The following is a 19,090-nucleotide window of genomic DNA, read 5'->3' as shown; positions in this document are numbered from 1 at the left end:
TAATATAAACTATGTAAGCATGTATAATTATATATTTTGTAATGAAAATTTTGATTGCTTTTTTATAGAATAAAATTGGAATTGAAGTTAATACTCTCCAGTTTTTTCTGGCATATATTCAACAAACATCTGGAACTCAGTTGATTGAAACATGGCAATCCCTACTAGGTCTTTGGCGAGATGGTTTGCAAATACCTTCACCGTTAGTGCAGTTTCATTTGCTAAGGTAAAATGAGGTTTAATGTGCAAAATACTTAGGTTATTTTTTTTTCCTTTAAAAATTTTAATGTAGTGTGCCAAATGAAAAAACAAGCACTTTTATTACTTTTTATCTAATAACTGGATTTTCACATTCAATTTGCAATCTTAATAGCTTGAGGAATTCATCTTAAGTGATACAGTGTTGCCTGGCCAACCAAACCTAGTCTTGTAGATACTTTAGTGAATGCTGTATTGGTCAAATATACTAATTAACTTATGTAGACAATATTTTACGTTATGAAATCAGGCACGAAAACAGAACTTGAATGAGCATTTCTTTTTATTTTGTTGATGAATTTCAGTTCTTGTCCCTCAAAATATAAAAGGTAGCTATAATCTGGATATTATGGTTCTAATAATGGTCACAAGAGCAGTTAATAGCTTGTTTCCCTTATTGTTAATTTTACTGTTTTGCTTATTTTGCTCTATCTCTTGCTCTTTTAATGAATCTAAACATTTTTACTCTTAATTATATAACTTATTTGTCCAAATATTAATATAAAACCAAATCCAAATATAAAATCTACCACCCTATTAAAACCATTTATTATTTTATATAATTGATTTTAAAATCTAAAAAATGTTTAAATTATAAGGTAAACAAATTTTTACATCATTTTAAACTTTGTAATTTTAAATCACAAAATCCGCAATTTCAGCTGCATTTTTATTGATTTTCCGAACAATAAAATAAAAAAAAGAAAGAAAAGAAAATTTAATTTCTTAAGGAACCATTTAACCAATGCTGTTCAAGTTTTAGATTTTACCATTAACTATAACACAATTTAAGATTGGGTGAAAATTTTTATGTCTCGTAATTCAAAATCTTTTCTTAAATTATTAATTTAAAAATGAATAAATAGCTATTTTAAAATTATTTTTTATGAAATTTTTCTTGGATAAAGAATTTCCATAATTATGTGAAAAAAGTTTTTGATTTACTTAAATAATTCCAAAGATAAATGAGACTGCTGTACTTTAGGACAGACACACATTGAATACCTATCTTTTCCTCTGTAATATATTTTCACCAACATAAATTTTAAATCAAAATTTGTCAGCCACTTGAAGTAGAAAGTGCAAGCTGTTTTAAAGATTTATCTTGGAACTTCTAATAGAGTTTAAAATTCATTCAAATGTGTATAAAAAGTTAAAAAATTTTTCTATTTCCTACACTTCTAAAAATTAATAATGCCAATCTGCATTACCAAAGTAAGCCAGTTAAGTAGTTGAATATGAAAATAATTAGGGAGAGCTTGAAATCGTATTAAATTTGTGGTTTGTGTTCAATGTGGATAATTGAAGTTTGCTATCTTCCAAGATGATCATTATTCTTCTTTTGAATTTACTGATTAGGAGAAGGAGCTCGAAAAGAGGATAAACTTAAATGTTACTATAGACAACTAGGGATCCAGGATAGTCTGGTTTTTAGGGGACTGGGCCCAATTTAAGATAACAGCGATTGCGCAATGATAAAAGTAACAGTAGGTCTACTAAAAATAATTAACAAGAATCGTGAAATCCCGACAAAAAAAAAGTGATGAAATTATGCACAATGAAACAATTGCTAAGTAGCAAAAATCTCACTGAAAATAATTTACAAGAAACGTTAAATCCCGACGAAATAAAGTGCACAGCGATCACAAAATAGCGTAAGTTCAGCTGAAAATAATCTTCATAAAAGTAAACTTCCAAAGACAAAAATGGTGCATAAAGAAACAGTATAGAGTTCAGTTTCAACGCCGATCCTCGCACGAAACCGGGAGTTTTGATTCAATTTCCTTTTCGTTATTCAGCATCACGAAACTAACATCGTCTTCGTAGCTAGAACTATCAACAGCTCTGCAGCTGGACGAAATCAAAATAGTCTTCGTCAGCGCGGTGACAGCCGCCGCGACGAAGGCGATATTATAGCGATATCGTTGAACCGCGAGTGTTGTCTTATATGACGGCCTAAATCTGAGGCATTGCTAGAACGAGAGTCACTCTCGGCAGCTTATATCAAATTTCTGATGCATCGACTAAAGCAAAAGTCAGTATTAGCGGCTGAAATCAGATTTATGATACATCTCCTAAAACGAAAGTCATGATATCGGCCTGCCGATATATGCATTAAATCGATATTTCGCGATGCATCGATTTATAGCCCAGTCCTACTTCTGGATTAGTTCAGAATTACAAGGCTACAGAGTTGAAAATCAATAGTTGTAGACCCAAAATTGAATCGGCTGTTCAATGATGGATATATATCTAGATAACTAGCGTATTCTTTCCTTTTTTTGTGCTGATTTGAATGACAACACAACCGAGACCAGAGAACTAATATTTCAAAAATTAATGTCTTAAGTCTAAAAGGTGAATTTTAGTATTTTTACCTACCTGCATGTCTGATATTACTATCTTGACAAGAGAAGTCTTGAATCCTATGTTTTGTTTTTAACTGAATGAACAAGTAGTTTAGATACCATTAGCATGAAATCTTTGTAAGACTGATAAAAGTTTCATGAATAAAAAGTATACTTTTTGTACATACTATTTATGCATCTGACATTGATATCTAGACAGATGAGGTGCTGTTTCTTATGTATTTTTACAATAAATTCATAAAAATTGAAACTAAATTAATAGAACTAATAGTTCTTAAGTTATAAGGTCTTAGGCATAATCTAAGTGAAAAATTATTATTCTTATACCTGACATTCTCATAACTTCTAAGCTATAAATCCTATAATTTTCTGTATGGTGTCAATTGATTTAGTGTTAAACATGCATTTAATTTTCTTATATTTAGCGAAATGAAATATTGCTTGTTATATTTAGCAAAATGAAATATTGCTTGCCATAATTAGCAAAAAAATTATGCAAATATTTTATTTGTATTTGTAATGCATTTCCATATCTATTTGACTCGTGAGTTTCCGAGTATTATGTACTGTTTTGTTACTAAGAAAGTTACACACTTAATGCATGTTTCCTTTTTCTTGTAGCATTTTACATGAATTTGTACAACGCTCTCCTTTGTTGGAAGACAAAAAGTCTCAAAAGGATCTTCAAGTATGTTAAAATGCTTAATGAATTATACATTTTCTCCTACTAATAAAGCTCATACAATGATAAATGTTCCATTTTTATAATCAAAACTATCACTTTAATTTACGTTGATTTATAAGTTTATTTATCTACATCGATGGGCAAATCGATTGATTGAAAACAAATTGATAAAATATTTAATTTAAAAACATTGGCTCTCAATTGCTATGCAGTGAAAAGGGCAGGCCACATAGTATAATCATAACTTATAGAAGAACATTAAAAACTAAAAATAAATAATTGAACATGTTTCATGCCCCCATGTGAGAAAAGTTGCAGTTACAATACAACATGCACAATTAAAGGTATTTGATTCCAGTTTCAAATTTTTTTAAAATTTTTAATATGGGTTGTTAAGTGGAAAATTAAATCTATGTAATAGGTGTTGTTTAAGTAAAAATTAAGATATGTAGATAAAAAAAAATTTCAGAACATGACCACTACTATGATCATTTGTTATGCTCATATTCCTGTAGTGGATGAGGGTTAAATTGAAAAATAAAAATTAAAAAATATGGAAAAAATATTGAAAAGTTTATTGATAAAATGGAGTGAGATGTTATTGTTGGAAAGAGTATTCTTGTTTTAATTTATGAAAAAAAATTTCATGATTTATGAGACACCCTGCATATTATATATACGCTCAATTAATTATATTTCAGGTTAACTGATGCCTCTTTATTTTTTTTAAAATAGATTTTTAAAACAATCTGTCAAATCATGATGTAACTCTAATTTGTTTCTTGTTAATTTACAAATGTTCATCATATTAGTTCATCATGTAGCCGTTTAATTTTAATCTTATAAGAGTAAAAATACAATTTAAATATCATTTGCATGCTTAGCTTTGTAATTTACACTGAAAATTGAAACTTAACAGTCATAAAATAAATTTTAAGAAACTAAATGTACTATCTTATTAGTATATTTACTATTAAGCATATATTTGTCAAAATTTTTACTCTATTACTATTCTCTAGGTGAATTATTAGTTAATCTGTGCAAAAATCTAAATCCCCTTTTAATTTTGTTTTGTTTATACATTAATTAATGTAAATTTTAATTAAATTATTACTTTATCTTTGTTATAGGATATAGCTCATAAGTTGATCGAAGCATGCAGTAATGTTGCTTGTGATAGCTTGGAACAAACAACTTGGTTGTGGCGTAATTTAGCTGTTAGACCTGGTCCTCAGTCTGATATATCAGCTGCTGTTGAAGATGGTGAGATAATTATTTTTTTGCATAAAAAGTTATCAGATTTTTTCCTTGTTAATTAATTAAAATTTCAAAATTTTCAAAATTGAATTATGTAAATGACATTCTTGTGCAAGGTTATTGAATTTAATTTTAATACCTCTTTTACTACATTTACTTTTGTCTTTTTGTTAATGATACTATATTTGTAGTTATTGAATACCATTTTCAAAAGGTAATTATTGCACATATTTTTATCTACTAATTCCAATTTTATAAACTTAAACAAATGGTCAAAGATGAGTAATTTAACTAGTTAAAGTAGATGTGTCTATTACTTATAATGGCATGAATGTGGGTAGCAAATAGTTTTATTTAAACTTAGTTCTAAAGAATAAATACTGCTTTTATGATGTTCGACTCATAGATGAAGCAAAACTCTTTGTAGCTTATCCGTAATGTCACCTAGAATAATTAATTTAACTGAAAAAAGTGTTATAGCTGGTAATATATTTTTGTACCTTATTTGTGGGATTAATCCTAACCTTAAATGCTCTGCATTATGCTTTAAAATTTAAACTGTTTTTTTAATCTATGTTTTCCTAACTTGGTCCTTTCGCAAATGGCAGCCAGTCAAAGTAAAAGCTTATATGTTGCTTTTAAAATCAGTTTTCCTATTAAAGTATATTCTTTAGAAAATTTGCATTCTTTAGGTTTAATAAAACTCCTTAATGTTGAGGCACCAAGATATCTTGTCAACTTTTCCGATTGTCCTTTTTTTCCAGCTTTAGTTTATAAACACTATTTAATTTTTATGCCTGAAGTTTGTAACAAAGTTTTGCACTATATAGTAAATTTTTACTATTTTGCCATTAATTTTCTAAACTCAATTCTATGAAAATTCATAAACCTTTTGAGTATGGTACATGCTAAATCCTTTTATTCTGATACATTTGTTGTACTAGTTATAAATTTAAAAGATTTAAGGTTTCAATCTTTAGTTTATAGTAGTTAGTTTAGGAATAATTTCAAACAATAATTGTTTTTTTAAAAATAAATATTTTTCAACTTTCCTTTTGTGATGACATATTTAAATACTTCTAAATGTCAAAACGTATTCCTAATTTTGTTTTAGTGAAGGCAAGCTTCTTTCATTATTTTTTTAAATATATACATATATTAAATATATACACTTCTATGCCAAGCTTGTTACAATAAGAGACTTTTTCTTCAGATTTATAATATTTGTATCAGTAATTTCTGAAAGAGATTTATATATTTTATGTTATTTAGAGGGTCATTAATTTTGTATTTAAAATTTTCACTAAATTATCTGGCTTTTAAAATAGTTGCCATCATTGCTGTATGCTTTCCTCTCAAAAATTTGCATAGTAAAAATGTCATTATTCCCATAGAAAAGAATTAAAATTGAACAGTGCCTATTTCCTTTAAATGAAATGATTTATTATGAAATATTGTTCATAATTATTTTATTTAAAGTGTTTAATTATTTTTTTTCGTTGAAGTCTAACCAAATGAACTAAATATTTTAAAATGTTATACTTTTGAACAGAATCAGTTTTAAAATATGTTACTTAAGCTTTTTGATTGCAAAAAATGTATAAATTTGATAAAAATAGGAAATTATAATGCAGCGCCATTTAATTATGAGTGCTACTTGAAGCTTATCATTTACTAAACTTTGGCATAACACCCATTGTTAGAAATACAATGGAAAAGTAAGATGAATAAACATCTTTTTTTATTTATAACATATAGACATTTTTTGTTAGAACTTACTTTTTTGTTAGTACAATTTAGAAATCTGTAACAGATTGCTGTTCTTTTTCTGTAAATTAGTGGGAATGCAGGCAGTTTCCCATTGTTTTAAAGACTTTAGGGCCATCCACAAAGGTTGTCACTGCTTGTGGTTCTGTTTCACTCTCTTCATTGGCATCGTCTTGCTCTTCTTCAATTTCTGCAACCATTTTTTTAACTGACATCACATCTCAAGTTTCCACATTTTCTTTAACTGATGCATAAGTATCAAATTACATGTTTAAAACTCTTAACTAAATAGCAAATCCTAATTTTCTTCTTCATCATTAGTATCAAGAGTTATTGCTTTTATTTCTCACAATAAAATAACTTTAGTTTTTATCAAATGTCCTTAAAATTTCGGAATGATACATGTGGTAACCTATGGCATCAAAAGTGATCTAAACGGAAATTATTAACATTTTTAGAAAAGTTTTTGTGATGGGATCAGTTAAACAAGACGATACATATGGGAAAACAAAAGTTGCAGGAATGTTGCATTGAGGTTCAACTGTGTTTATAATTTTTGAATTTTAATTTTGCATTAAATACTTTGCGTGTTACTTCACATTTTCTCTTAATTTTAAATAATGTTACTATAAATAAATATTTAGAGGATACAACTCTGGAAGAAGATGAGACCTCAACGTTAAAGACAACTTCCAGTTCTACCTCTCTTCATTTAAATAATGCTCAATACAGTGTTCAAGCTTTATGCAGCCTAGCAGAAGTAATTTTGAATTTATTTGTGTTATTTTTTTAATGAAATTTCCTGATGTCTTTTGCAAATGACTATGTCACTTGTTATTTTCATATCCAGAATAGCTCATTGCTAATACAGCTGAAAGTCACGTATCCGGAAACGGTGTGGCTTCCGGAAGTCCGGTTATTAGATTTTTCCGTATAATAGATCCCCAAGGTAAACAACGCTTAAAACGATCTGAATCTAAGAACAAAAAATAAGTGAACATAATTTTTTGGACAATAATGTTTTAGTATTAGAATGGCATTTAATCAATCAAAAACAAAATATTAGAAAAAAAATTATTTTATATAATATAGAAATAAAATTATTATTTTTAATTATTATAATATGTATGTTTGTGTATTTTTAGGTAGCATTGATTTGCTTCAAATTCCTTTTGCATCTTTGTCTTATCCCCCTCTTGGAGATAAGACAAAGATGCTAAAGGAACGAAGAGTAAAATTGCAGAAAACTAGGGCGAGGGCTGATTTCAACTATATTTAGTTTAAAAGCTATTCTTTAGTAGGAGCCTCTCAGTTAAATCTTTTATCTCAGTTTATCTTTTTATATTTATTGTATAATTTTTATTTTATTGTAAGCACAAAAGACTCTACAAGACTATACTTATTAAAAAAAATTTAAATATACTATTAACCATTAATTATATTTGATGCCTTCTTATTGATTGTTAATGTATTTAAAACAAACCTCAGATTCAGTATTATGACTATTTGCTTAATATTTTTGCATATTATTTTATGTCTTCATTTAAGCAATTATAGCGTGTTCAAGCATTTGTTTGACTGCATACAACTTCAAAAGTATTTACTGAAAATGTGAATAATGTAGTTTTCCTAATTCCTTGCATAGGATAAGTAATGTTATAAATCTCACTTAATGCTTATAGGTCAATGGTGATTTAGACAATTTTTTTTTTACATTATTAGTTTTAAATTGAAGATCATAAAATGTTTTGTGAAGTATAATGTGTTTTGCCATTTTTCTGTTGTTGCAAATATAGATCATAATTTCTTTTTTTTTAACTAATTATTTAGTAGTAGCAGTTTACTATTTTGTTTTTATTATTAATTGTGTTTAGTAATGAAAATATTATTACGTAATGAAATTATTATATTAACATATGAAAATATTGATTTAATTCTGTGATGGATGGAAGTAAAACTTTTTTAAAATAGCATCAGAGAGAAACGAATGAAAAATCCCTGTTATTTGGTCACCTAAAATTAGTAGCTAGCACCCACTATTTTAACACATTTTATAATGTTTTATAATAGTCAAAAATATTTCTGATTATTTTTGAAAGAAAAATATTAGGTTGAGGGTATCATTTGCACCAGGTATTGTTTTTTGGCCTGCTTGTTTTATATAGCATCCATAAAAATTATTATCAAACATTTTTGTATTATTCTTAATATCACAAATTCAACTTAAAATTTCATGATATCAAATTTCGGGATATTGTGAATCTAATATTAACTGAATGTCAAATATTTTTAACATTTTAGCCTAAATAATAATTTTACTGATAGTTTAGAAGTTGTTTAAGAAATTGAAATTCATTTTTGGCTTCTAATACATATCAGAATTTATAACATTTCTGGTTCCTTTCAATCACTACATACATACTGCTACATTACTGTCCATAGTATCTACTTCTTTTGTGTTCGATAAGTTAGCAAGTTTTTAGTAATCTTATGTGTGAATATTCTTATCTGTATATACATATGTTACATGTCTGCTACTTACAATGTTACATATTTGTATATACATATGCTACATGTCTGAATGGATGATTCTGACCACTGGTTTTTTACTAGAGTTTCAAGACGTTGTTCATAAAATTGTCCAAGAAAAGTTTTTAAGGATTGAAGTTAATGCAAGAATTTCCCGTTTTTCAAAATTAAACAAAAAAAAAACTGTTGATCAAAAACATTTTTAAAAAGCAAGGTTTGCCAGGAAATATATTCAGCTAAAAGAAGTTTTTTGTTTTGCTATTAATGTCACAAATTGGTAGAGAATTCAGATTTTATTAACGTACAAAAATTCTTATTATCAAAGTTTGTGATATCAGGGTTTGACTGTGTTTCAATAGTTCAATATCTATGAAAATTGTTTTTAAATGTTGTCACACTAGCAAATAATTTAACATAAGTCTAGCAATTGTGGATTGATTATATGCTGAGGTTGAGCTACAAGGAAGAAATGGCAAAGTGCTAATGTGTTGTAATTTCCTGGTTGTAGCAAATTTCTCATCCAATGTTGCACTAGGTTTAGCTACCTGATTCAAACTATAAATATTTTTTTTGAAAAAACATAAAAAATCAATCAGATGCATGCGATTGCCAACAATGCAGGGGAAATCCTGAAAATACATCATTAATAAAAAAAAAGTGTTAAAATTGATGATTCTGCGTTACTAAAGAAGAAAATATTATTTTACGTATTATAAGTTGTTACAGACATTAAAGATCTAGTATTCATTTTTTCATGTATATGAAAAAAATTAATTAATTATGCCTGAAAAGATTTAGAAGTTAATCAATTTATATTTTAAGTTTTTAGCTCCAGTGTTGGATTTTGTTTATGTGGGAGAAGAAAAGGAGAAAGTGGTTCCATTGTTAAGCAGCATAATGCACTATGTTACTCCTTATTTAAAAAACCACAGGTATATTGCTGAATTTATTTATTTCATATTCTGTGTAAAAGTAATGTTTTCTTTTTTGATTAAGTTTTTAAAAAATTATTTATTTTTTTACAAATGGAATATATGACAGTATCTCTTATTAAAATTAGTTTAATAATTACATCTGTTCTTAGAATTTTTGCTGAAAATCTTATAGTAAGTCAGAAATAATACACCAGCTATTATTTTCATTGCACTAGTAAATTTACTTGTAAATATATTACTACGTTTTTAACTTAGATACCTACTTTTTTCTTATGTAACTTATTTTCTCTTCTTAACTGCTATATATTTAGTCACTGTCAAGATCAAGATGAAGAACTTAAAACTAAAATTACTAAAAATACTAATAAATATAAAATAAACAAAAGGCTTTATCCTTTTGTTTATTTTGCAGACTAAACATACTACTTTATTTTCTCTTTCTTTCTATGAATTACTAAAAAATAAAATAAAGTGTGAACATTCTTAATTCATTCCCAAATTTTATGATAAAAATCATCAGTGTGAATAAAAATAAAAGAAAAAAACAATAATTCCAGTCCACTTTAGAAATTTTACTTCCGCATATTTAGGCAAAGAGGAGGACAACACAATTTTTTCTGTAGTTAGACAATTCCGAAAAATTCGATTTGATTTCAATGGACGCACACAAATTTTGTTAACTAAAGAGTCACCATGCAAAAAATTATACAATTCTATCTCTTTCTAATAAATAAAAAACGCCACAAAAATATTTTAATAATGCATTTATTGTTAAATTTTTGTTTTTAATTTCTTGAACTCTTAATTTTTTTTATAAGTTCTACTGATTTTTTTATTATATTTTTTTAAGTTCTACTGATTTTTTTTATAATTTATTATTTTATTTTATAGTTTTTAATAAAAATAAAACATGCTTGGAGGTTATTTAGAATATAGTTTTAACTTAAAGATTTCTAACGTTTAAAAATTTCTTTTCAAGCATGACATGATGTAAATTTTTGACTTAAAAATTACTTTTAGAAGGCGAATCTCATTGACCTGTAAACATATAAAATGAATTCAAAGTACCTTTATTATTAGAAAACTGTGATTTTAATGATGTATGAACCATAGGAGCATAGTCTAAATTAAAAATGGGAAAATAAATTCTGAAATATGATATAAGAGAAGAGTGGAAAAAGACTTCAAATATTTTCAACTGATTGTATACGAAGTAATAATTATTGATTTAAGCTTAATTTTTAGTTTTTTTAAAAAATTTGTTTATATAATTACGCAATAATTTATTCTTTAACCAAAAAAAAAAAAAAAAAAAAATCAAAGTTAATAAAATTTTATCTACCTATTTTTAAATAATAAAAACTGTTACACTTACATAGGGTTATAGTCTGTTGATCATTTTGTAGTGATAAGCATCATAATGTCTCTTTCTTTTCTTCTTTTTTGAAAAACCTTGTTGTTTTTATCCTTAAAAAGGCTTTTTATTTTATTTCAGTGCTCATAACGTTCCCAGTTTTAGAGCTTGTTGTCAACTACTTGCTAATATTTCTGGCTATCAACATACCAGAAAAGCTTGGCGCAAAGAGGCATTTGATTTAGTATTAGACACCTCATTTTTTCAAATGAATTATTCTTGTATAGGGTATTGGCGATCAATTATAGATCATCTTATGACTCATGATAAAACATCTTTCAGGGATTTCATTGGTAAGTATCTTTTTTTAATGTAATAGTTATTAAAAATCTTAAAAAGCTAATTTTCAGTAATCTTCTAAAATTTTAATATTTGTTTTAAGTTTAAGTATTATTTATTTTAAGTATAGTAATCTATATCTATGTTTAGGGCAAAATAATAGGAATACCTGATTTGTAATGTGTTATACTTTAAACTCCAATACAACTTCACCATGTGTTGCAACAGTCTGCTACTTAATTATGGGGAAAGAAAAGCTATCGGTCGATACTTAGCCGATGTGAGTGCTGTATGAGAAAATTCTTTTCCCAACAAAGAGGCATGATACTTGGAATTCTTATTAAAATGTCTGTCTTGAACAGCCGCCCTTATGTGTGTTTAAAGGACCATTGTATCAAGAGTCATGATAGACCCTAGAAAAATGGAAACAGTGTCATCTGCAAGGCAGAACAGTAAGCAAAAGATAAAGTTGACCAGCCAAAACCTAGTGAAGAGGATAGCCCTCCCAAAAACTTGAAATAAATACCACAGATAATTTTTATACAAACATTCATATGCATAATGTTCGTATAAAAAATGCCCCATACTAATTAAACTATTCAATGGGAGCTGCATGCAAAGAACATTCATGGCAGGGTAGCTATCCTAAAATGGATTGTGTCATCACAGAATGCTATGAAATGATGACAGTGATACCAAGACCCCTAAAATAAACACAACAGCTATGAGAGTTGGTAATCTGGTCTGACAAATCATCATTTGCAATATTTTAGACCAACAAACGTTTATGTATGTGACATGAAGCATGGGGGTGATGTTGATGAGAAGCATGGAGGGGGCTCTGTGTTAGTGTCAATCTTCTGTTGAATACAAGCTGTAATTTTGACTCAAAATTTTGCATTCTTCTGCAGAGTTTTTTACTTGGTACCTTAAAAGAGAGAGGGACGAAGGATGTTAAGGGCACCTACATGTCAATAATAGAAAAAGGTTTGACTACACCTGAAAAGGCTAGTTTTAGTTATAATACGTTATGTATGTTAAAAACAGCTTTTTATTAATATATCTTTGATTTGAAAAATAACGTTGCATTTTTAGTTGATGATGAAAATAAATTAGGATTATAAGTTTTTTCTTTAAAAAAAATAAGATAGTCTTGATTTTACTCATTTTAACTATGCATGCTCATAATCTTTCATATAGTTTTTTTAACGATTCACTGCACAAATTTCCTTCTTAAATGTTAGCATTTTTTATGTTCAGTTATTTGAAATGTATTATTTTTCTACAAAAAAAATTTCTCTTAATAATGGATCTGTGTATTAAAAAAATATACTACCCTCACCACTGTTTTAGGACACATTTACTGCATGTGCTTCTCACTGTCAGAAGACAAAATCTTTGGTTTCAGTTCAAATATGAAAAAAACATAGAGAGGATACAAATAAAGTTATGCACTGACTGTGGTACATCCTCCATCGCAAAAAGTAGAAACCAAAATTGTTGGCTACATTTGGTTAAAGCAGGTTCAAAATAAAAGTTTTGATTGCTTAAATTTAACCTTTTTCTTGTTTTGTCTATCAATCACTTTCAGCATATGAGCATATTAATAAATAGATCTTTATCGGTTTTTAATATGCTTATACAGAGAATTTTTCTTCTTGAAATCTTTTATTTGTTTTTTTTTTCGACCTTGAAGATTTTCTTTCCTTCTCCTTTCCTTATGATTTGTTTTAATTTATCTAAAAATTATTTAAAGTGTCGATTTATTTATTTTAACCTAGGATTTTATAATTTTTAATGATTTTAAATTATTTAATCTTCTGTTTTTTAGTTTACTATTTGTTTAGTGTACTTTAAAAAAATTTATTTTTTAATGAAGTAAAAAGGCTGAAAGTGATTAAAATCGTGAATATTTAACATTTTTATTTTCTTTGTTCTGTTTCTGAATTTTTTTCCATTAATGAATTTCAAGCTATTTTATGCAAAACTTTTGTTTTGATTGAATAGTTTATAGTATAATACTTGATTTACTGATTAAATATTTGATAATATCTCTAACAAAGGGCTGCAATAAATAAGTTATGTTACTGTGTGAAAGATGTTTTAGAAGTAACTATTTAATATTTGTTTAATATCCAAAAGAGTGACTTGCAAAACAGTGCTAATTGAAGTTTTTTTTTATTCAAAACTGCAGCGATAAACTTATTTTCTATCTTTTTGCTATTTGTTGTGAAATTTTTGTGCTCAGTTGCTATGAACCTCAAATATACTTAATGGTAGATGTAGAGGAAACCATAATGTTTAGCAAAAAATATGTGAAAATAAATAATTTAAACTTATTTATCCATACATAAAATGATTTTTCAAGCATTTAAATATTTTAAATGTTTTTATTGAATATTTCTGTAACTATTTTCTTATCAGTGAAATATAGGATTGTTGAAAAATTGTAATGTATGCAACACTGATAGATTTCCCCATAACATTATTGTTTAAGTTAATTTGATGTCTTAAAATTCAATGAAAAAAGTTTTTTTAGTGTTAATTTTATTTAAATAGAAAAGTGGATTACATAAGTAATGAATATATTTATTCATAATACATAAAAATAATATAAATATCAATGAAATTCAGAATTGTTGCTATTAATGTTATCACCTTTTAAGAAGTGGTAATTTATAATTAAATATTTTAATATTATTTAGTAAATTTTTATTAAGTATATTTCATTAAAAGATGAGAAAAGTAGAACAACCCAGTTCACTTTTTCAGAAATTGTCTCTAATGTCTTTCATGATACTTTCATTGCAAGAAAGGGATTGAAGTAAGACTTCTCCACATCATTTGATTCATGGGAAATTCATTACTGTGAAACACTAATTTGTGAAATTTTTAATGTTTTTTCACTTCTACTAATTCTCTTGAAAATCCTTTTTTGTACTTTATTATAGCTATTTTGATTTGTTTGGGTTTAAAGGCATTTTGATAATAAATTTACCTCCCATAATAAGGTTTTTTTTTTAACCTGTCCTAAAGTCCTTCCTCTATACTTTACAAAAGTTTTATGATCAACTATGTAACATGTGCTTTTATTGGCTACTATACAATGAATAATAATTTTTAGAGGCAAATAAATTAAATAGTTATATTACTTTTATAAGAAATAGTCAAACTTTGCTCAATAATTGATTATTTTTTTTAGCCCGGGTCTCCGTTGCTCAATCTGGATCACTAAACTTATTTAGTAGTAAGGAACAAGAATATGAATTACGATCTCAACTATTAAAGCGTTTGGCTTTTGTTATATTTTGCAGTGAAGTTGATCAGTATCAAAAATATATGCCCGATATTCAAGGTAAATGTTTTTCCTAATGTTTAGTAGCATGTATTTAGACCATAATTATATTAAAATTAAAAGTACTGAGTAATAATATTCAATCACTCAAATTTATTCAATACCCACTACTATATTTATCATACATGCCCTCAGATTGAGATATCTTTAGCTTTTTATATACATTATGTAATACTTTCAATTTGATAAATAATATGATAAGTGTGAAGACTTATTATTTTGTATTGGTAGTTTCTAGTTATGTTAAGTATTTTATTTATTTAAATAGTGCAACATTTTTACTAATTAGATAATGGATAAATTATGTCCTGAAAACAAATATTTTTGGTACTAAATCTTGTCTTTCATGATGTGTTTTAAAGTTGTTTTTTTTACATTCATACCAAATTTTCTTGTTTAATTTTTTAATTTGTGTTCAGTATGCATTTCTCTACCTCTAGAACATAACACAAAACTTGAGATTAAAAATTTGTTTGCTTTCAGTGTTAAATTTGTTGTTCATTTGAAGATAAACAGATCTAGAAAAAATTGAATTCCTTTATGGATTAGCAAGTGGAATTTCTCAATTCCTTTATGGAATTTCTCAACTTTTCACTGTATTATAAGGTTCATTGTAATGGAGTAGTCATTCTAAAAAGTGTAGACTATTTTAGAGAGAAAAGCAAATGAATCAACAATAATAACACCTTTTAACAAACATAGTTGGAACACTGAAATGCTTTCTTGTTTTCACATATGATTCTTTTATAGATAAAATGATGATACCAAAATTTCCCTAATCTCTTAAACTTTATTCTGTTTAATTTGTACAAAAGAATGCATTAGTTTTTTTCTAATTTGCTTTAAGAAATATCATGCAAATTTGAAAAGTATGCAAATGATTTTTATTATAAATAAAGGAAATGTGTATTCTTTCTTTTCTGAGATAAATGCTTGGTTGTTTACTAAATATTCTTTTGAAAATTAAATCTGTTAAAGATATGTTTAGGAATAAAAAGCTATACATCCAAAACGTTGTGATCCTATCATTAATTTTAACCTTACTTTTTTTTATCTTAAGATATCATGATACTTCACCTAGTTGCTCCTAAGAGGTGTTTTCTAATAAATGACATTAGCAGAAATCTGTGACTATAATTTTTGTGTCTGTTGCTTTTGCATAAAATATATATTATTATAATATAATATATAAAAATATATTATTAAAAATGTGTATAATTAAAAATATATAATTAAAAATATGCATAATTAAAAATTTATTATTAAAAGTTACTTTTTTTCAATATTATCTTAGCTAAATGTTAAATATTTTTTTGCATTTCAGAAAGGCTGACAGAAAGTTTAAGAATGTCTCATGTTCCTATCGTTCAAGCTCACATTTTCTTATGCTTTCGTGTTCTATTAATAAGGATGACTCCTCATCATGTTACTTCTCTTTGGCCTGTAATCATCACAGAAATGGTTTGTTCAATTTTATTTAAAGTTTAATATTGTTTCATTTTTTCTAAAATATTTTGATTTAATTTTTATATTTTTTCATTTGTAAATGATATAATATGTTTTGGGACTTTTTTTTTTTTATTAACAAGAGAAAAGGAACTTATTTTTTCCTGTCAACACAAAACAGTGTACATAAATTGGAGAAAATACATTTTTACTACAACTTAATAATTTATTGAGCTCATCTTTATTTTAGCTCATTATATTTAATTAGTGCATTTCCATTAGTAATCCATTAATTAGTGCATTTCCATTAATTAGTGCATTAGTAATCTAACATGTATTTCCTTGGTGTATTTTTAATGTTTGTTGGCTGATTTTATTTTTCAATTTTTGAATTTCTGAACAATTTCTAGTTATTGTACAATGTTGCTATCCATCAGAGCATTTGTCTTTAAGTTTTGGAATGTGACAATAAGTAGTTGCCACATCACCATAAACAAAAAATGATTGAGCAGTGATTTCACTTATTCATTGTAATATATCTGAATTTAGATCCTAAGTGCTCTTTACCACTTTAATTGTTTCATAAGTTCAAATAGGCAGTAGCTATGTAGAAGTCAATAAGTTATCAAGACAATAATTTAAAGACCATATCCAAAAATCCTGCATTTAAATATATTTTGTATCATCCATTTGTAGGAAAAGGTGGCAATCCAAAAAATTCTACGATTTATCAGGCCAAGTATCGCTTAGGTGACTACTTTGTTTAAGCATTTCTGGTAATACTGTAATTACACAAACAAGAGTTTAAAGCTGCTAGGGCTAATTATAAGGAGTAATCTAATTATAGTCATTATTGTAATGCATTATAATGATCACTTTTTTTAAGATGTCATGGGTTTGCATTTTCATACAGCCATATAATGAAGCTAATTTTCACATGCTTATTCCTTTTTTACTATCTTGAATAACTTTTATTTTATTCTTAAATGTAATGAATTTTCGCTTGCGATAAGCATTAGTGTTTCGATTATTCGTTTAGCTCTTATTCAGACATCCACTTTTCTAATATCTTGAACAGGAAGACAAGGAATAAAAATCATTAAACAATTACTGGTCAGACACATGTACTCACTATTTCTTTTGCGCAAGTTCTGGTAATTTCTACGAACTGTTTAAATTGAAAACTGACTGATGAGACATTAAGAATTATTGCTTATGTTGTATGTTAGAATAAGACTCCTGTGATTCTTGGCGACCACCCTTGAAAGTTGCTGCTTATCTGTAGAAGGCATAATTGAATTGCCAAACCATGACGTCAATCCTATATAAGAGGTTCTTGTGTTCTAATTTGTTCTAGTTAGTCATTCCTTACTGTTTTTTGGAGATTGACATTGTTTAGAAGCTGTCATTAATGGAGGTTTTACTGAATATTTTATTCAGCTGAAAATATAGATAAAATGTTTTAAAACCATTACAAAGAATTTTTCTTAAAAATATTACTTGATAGTATGGAATTCTTTTTAAATATCATGAAGTGAGCAGAATTTAAGTATAACATTTTTACATAAAGCAAAACTCGTGCTAAAATTTAGTTCAGATTGATTTTTATTTTATTTTATAACCATCGGTGAAAAGACGACCCAACTTGTGGGTTCACGACTGCTAATGTTCAACTTCGTAGCCTTGTAATTTTCAACCCAATCCAGAAGACAAAGGAACTCCTGGATCAAGTATTCAGAGGACTTTTCGGTGGAACTACTATGCATTTGCGTTACATGGAGAGGAAGAACATAAGAATCTCCCCAGTTAGCCTGAAGGCTAAGAGACTCTAACCCATCATCTGTCTACCATTGAGGATTTCTCACATCAGTACTTTGGTTGGTGCAAGACGGATGGGAAACTCGTATCGACCAGCCATCTCTGGGATTTGAACCTGGTTCACCTCATTGGAAGGTGAATGCTCTATCCCCTAAACCATCTCAGCTCTCCAGAGTGATTTTATATCCGTCGTTGAACAGCCGACCCAAATTTGGGTTTACGACTACTAATAATCAACTCCATAGCCTTGTAATTTTAAACCAATCCAGTAGACAAGGAAACTACTGGATCAGTACCCCCAAAGATATTGATTTGTTATGGGAACATAGTGGACTTTGCGACTCGACAGATTTAACGTGCATCAGTCACCATTTACTACACGGGGAGTCTTCGGTCGGCTGGGATCGAACCCACGAACTCTTGGACATAGGCCCAGTGCCCTACCAACCAGGCTATCCTGGCCTCTCCAGATTGATTTAAAATTTTCTATTTATTAGAAAAGCTAATGATCATAAAATGTTGCTGACAAATTTCTTGCATAATAAATACTTTTTATTGCAGCAGCTAAAAATGAAAAAAACTATAGTTCCTTGGCAAAAAATTGTATATACACTGTCTTCGACCACAATTTAAGTCAAATGACTGTATAGAATTAAAAGGACGGTATTGAAAAATTGTTAGCATGAAGCTGAATATCATATTTACTACTTAGTACATAATTAAATGTATTTGTTTTTTTCATACAAAAATTATTAAATATTTTTTTAAATTCCTAAGCAAATATGGAGGGAGGAATAATAGAAATATAAGATTTTTCGCTTTTTCAAACAAAGATATAATCTTTATTTGAAATGAATTTAAAGAGGTTAAAGATGCACATTTTTAGCCTGTGCAGGCATGACACTAAATGGTTCCTGATAATTTTATCCTATCTGGAGGATAGGCATATAAATATTCTAGGTACTTATGGTAAATATT

The 19,090-nt window shown here is 27.3% G+C and overlaps 1 protein-coding gene across 2 annotated transcripts in view; it reads left to right on the top strand.

The window, feature by feature from the left end:
- The window catches only part of LOC107446030 (protein DOP1A), a 91,077-nt gene that overhangs the window by 58,753 nt on the left and 13,234 nt on the right, over nt 1–19,090 (top strand). For both annotated transcript variants that reach the window (XM_043047375.3, XM_043047374.3), the window contains exons 19-26: nt 69–226; nt 3,249–3,315; nt 4,443–4,575; nt 6,981–7,096; nt 9,688–9,797; nt 11,296–11,507; nt 14,696–14,848; nt 16,173–16,309. In XM_043047375.3, coding sequence (XP_042903309.2) covers nt 69–226; nt 3,249–3,315; nt 4,443–4,575; nt 6,981–7,096; nt 9,688–9,797; nt 11,296–11,507; nt 14,696–14,848; nt 16,173–16,309 — 1,086 coding nt within the window. The remainder of the gene's footprint in view (nt 1–68; nt 227–3,248; nt 3,316–4,442; nt 4,576–6,980; nt 7,097–9,687; nt 9,798–11,295; nt 11,508–14,695; nt 14,849–16,172; nt 16,310–19,090) is intronic.

Source organism: Parasteatoda tepidariorum, chromosome 12 (assembly GCF_982258835.1).
Source record: "Parasteatoda tepidariorum strain Cologne lab strain chromosome 12, Ptep-v5.0, whole genome shotgun sequence".
Lineage (NCBI taxonomy): Eukaryota > Metazoa > Arthropoda > Arachnida > Araneae > Theridiidae > Parasteatoda > Parasteatoda tepidariorum.
The sequence above is the reverse complement of the archived record's forward strand: the minus strand, read 5'-3'. Positions and strand labels throughout refer to the sequence as shown.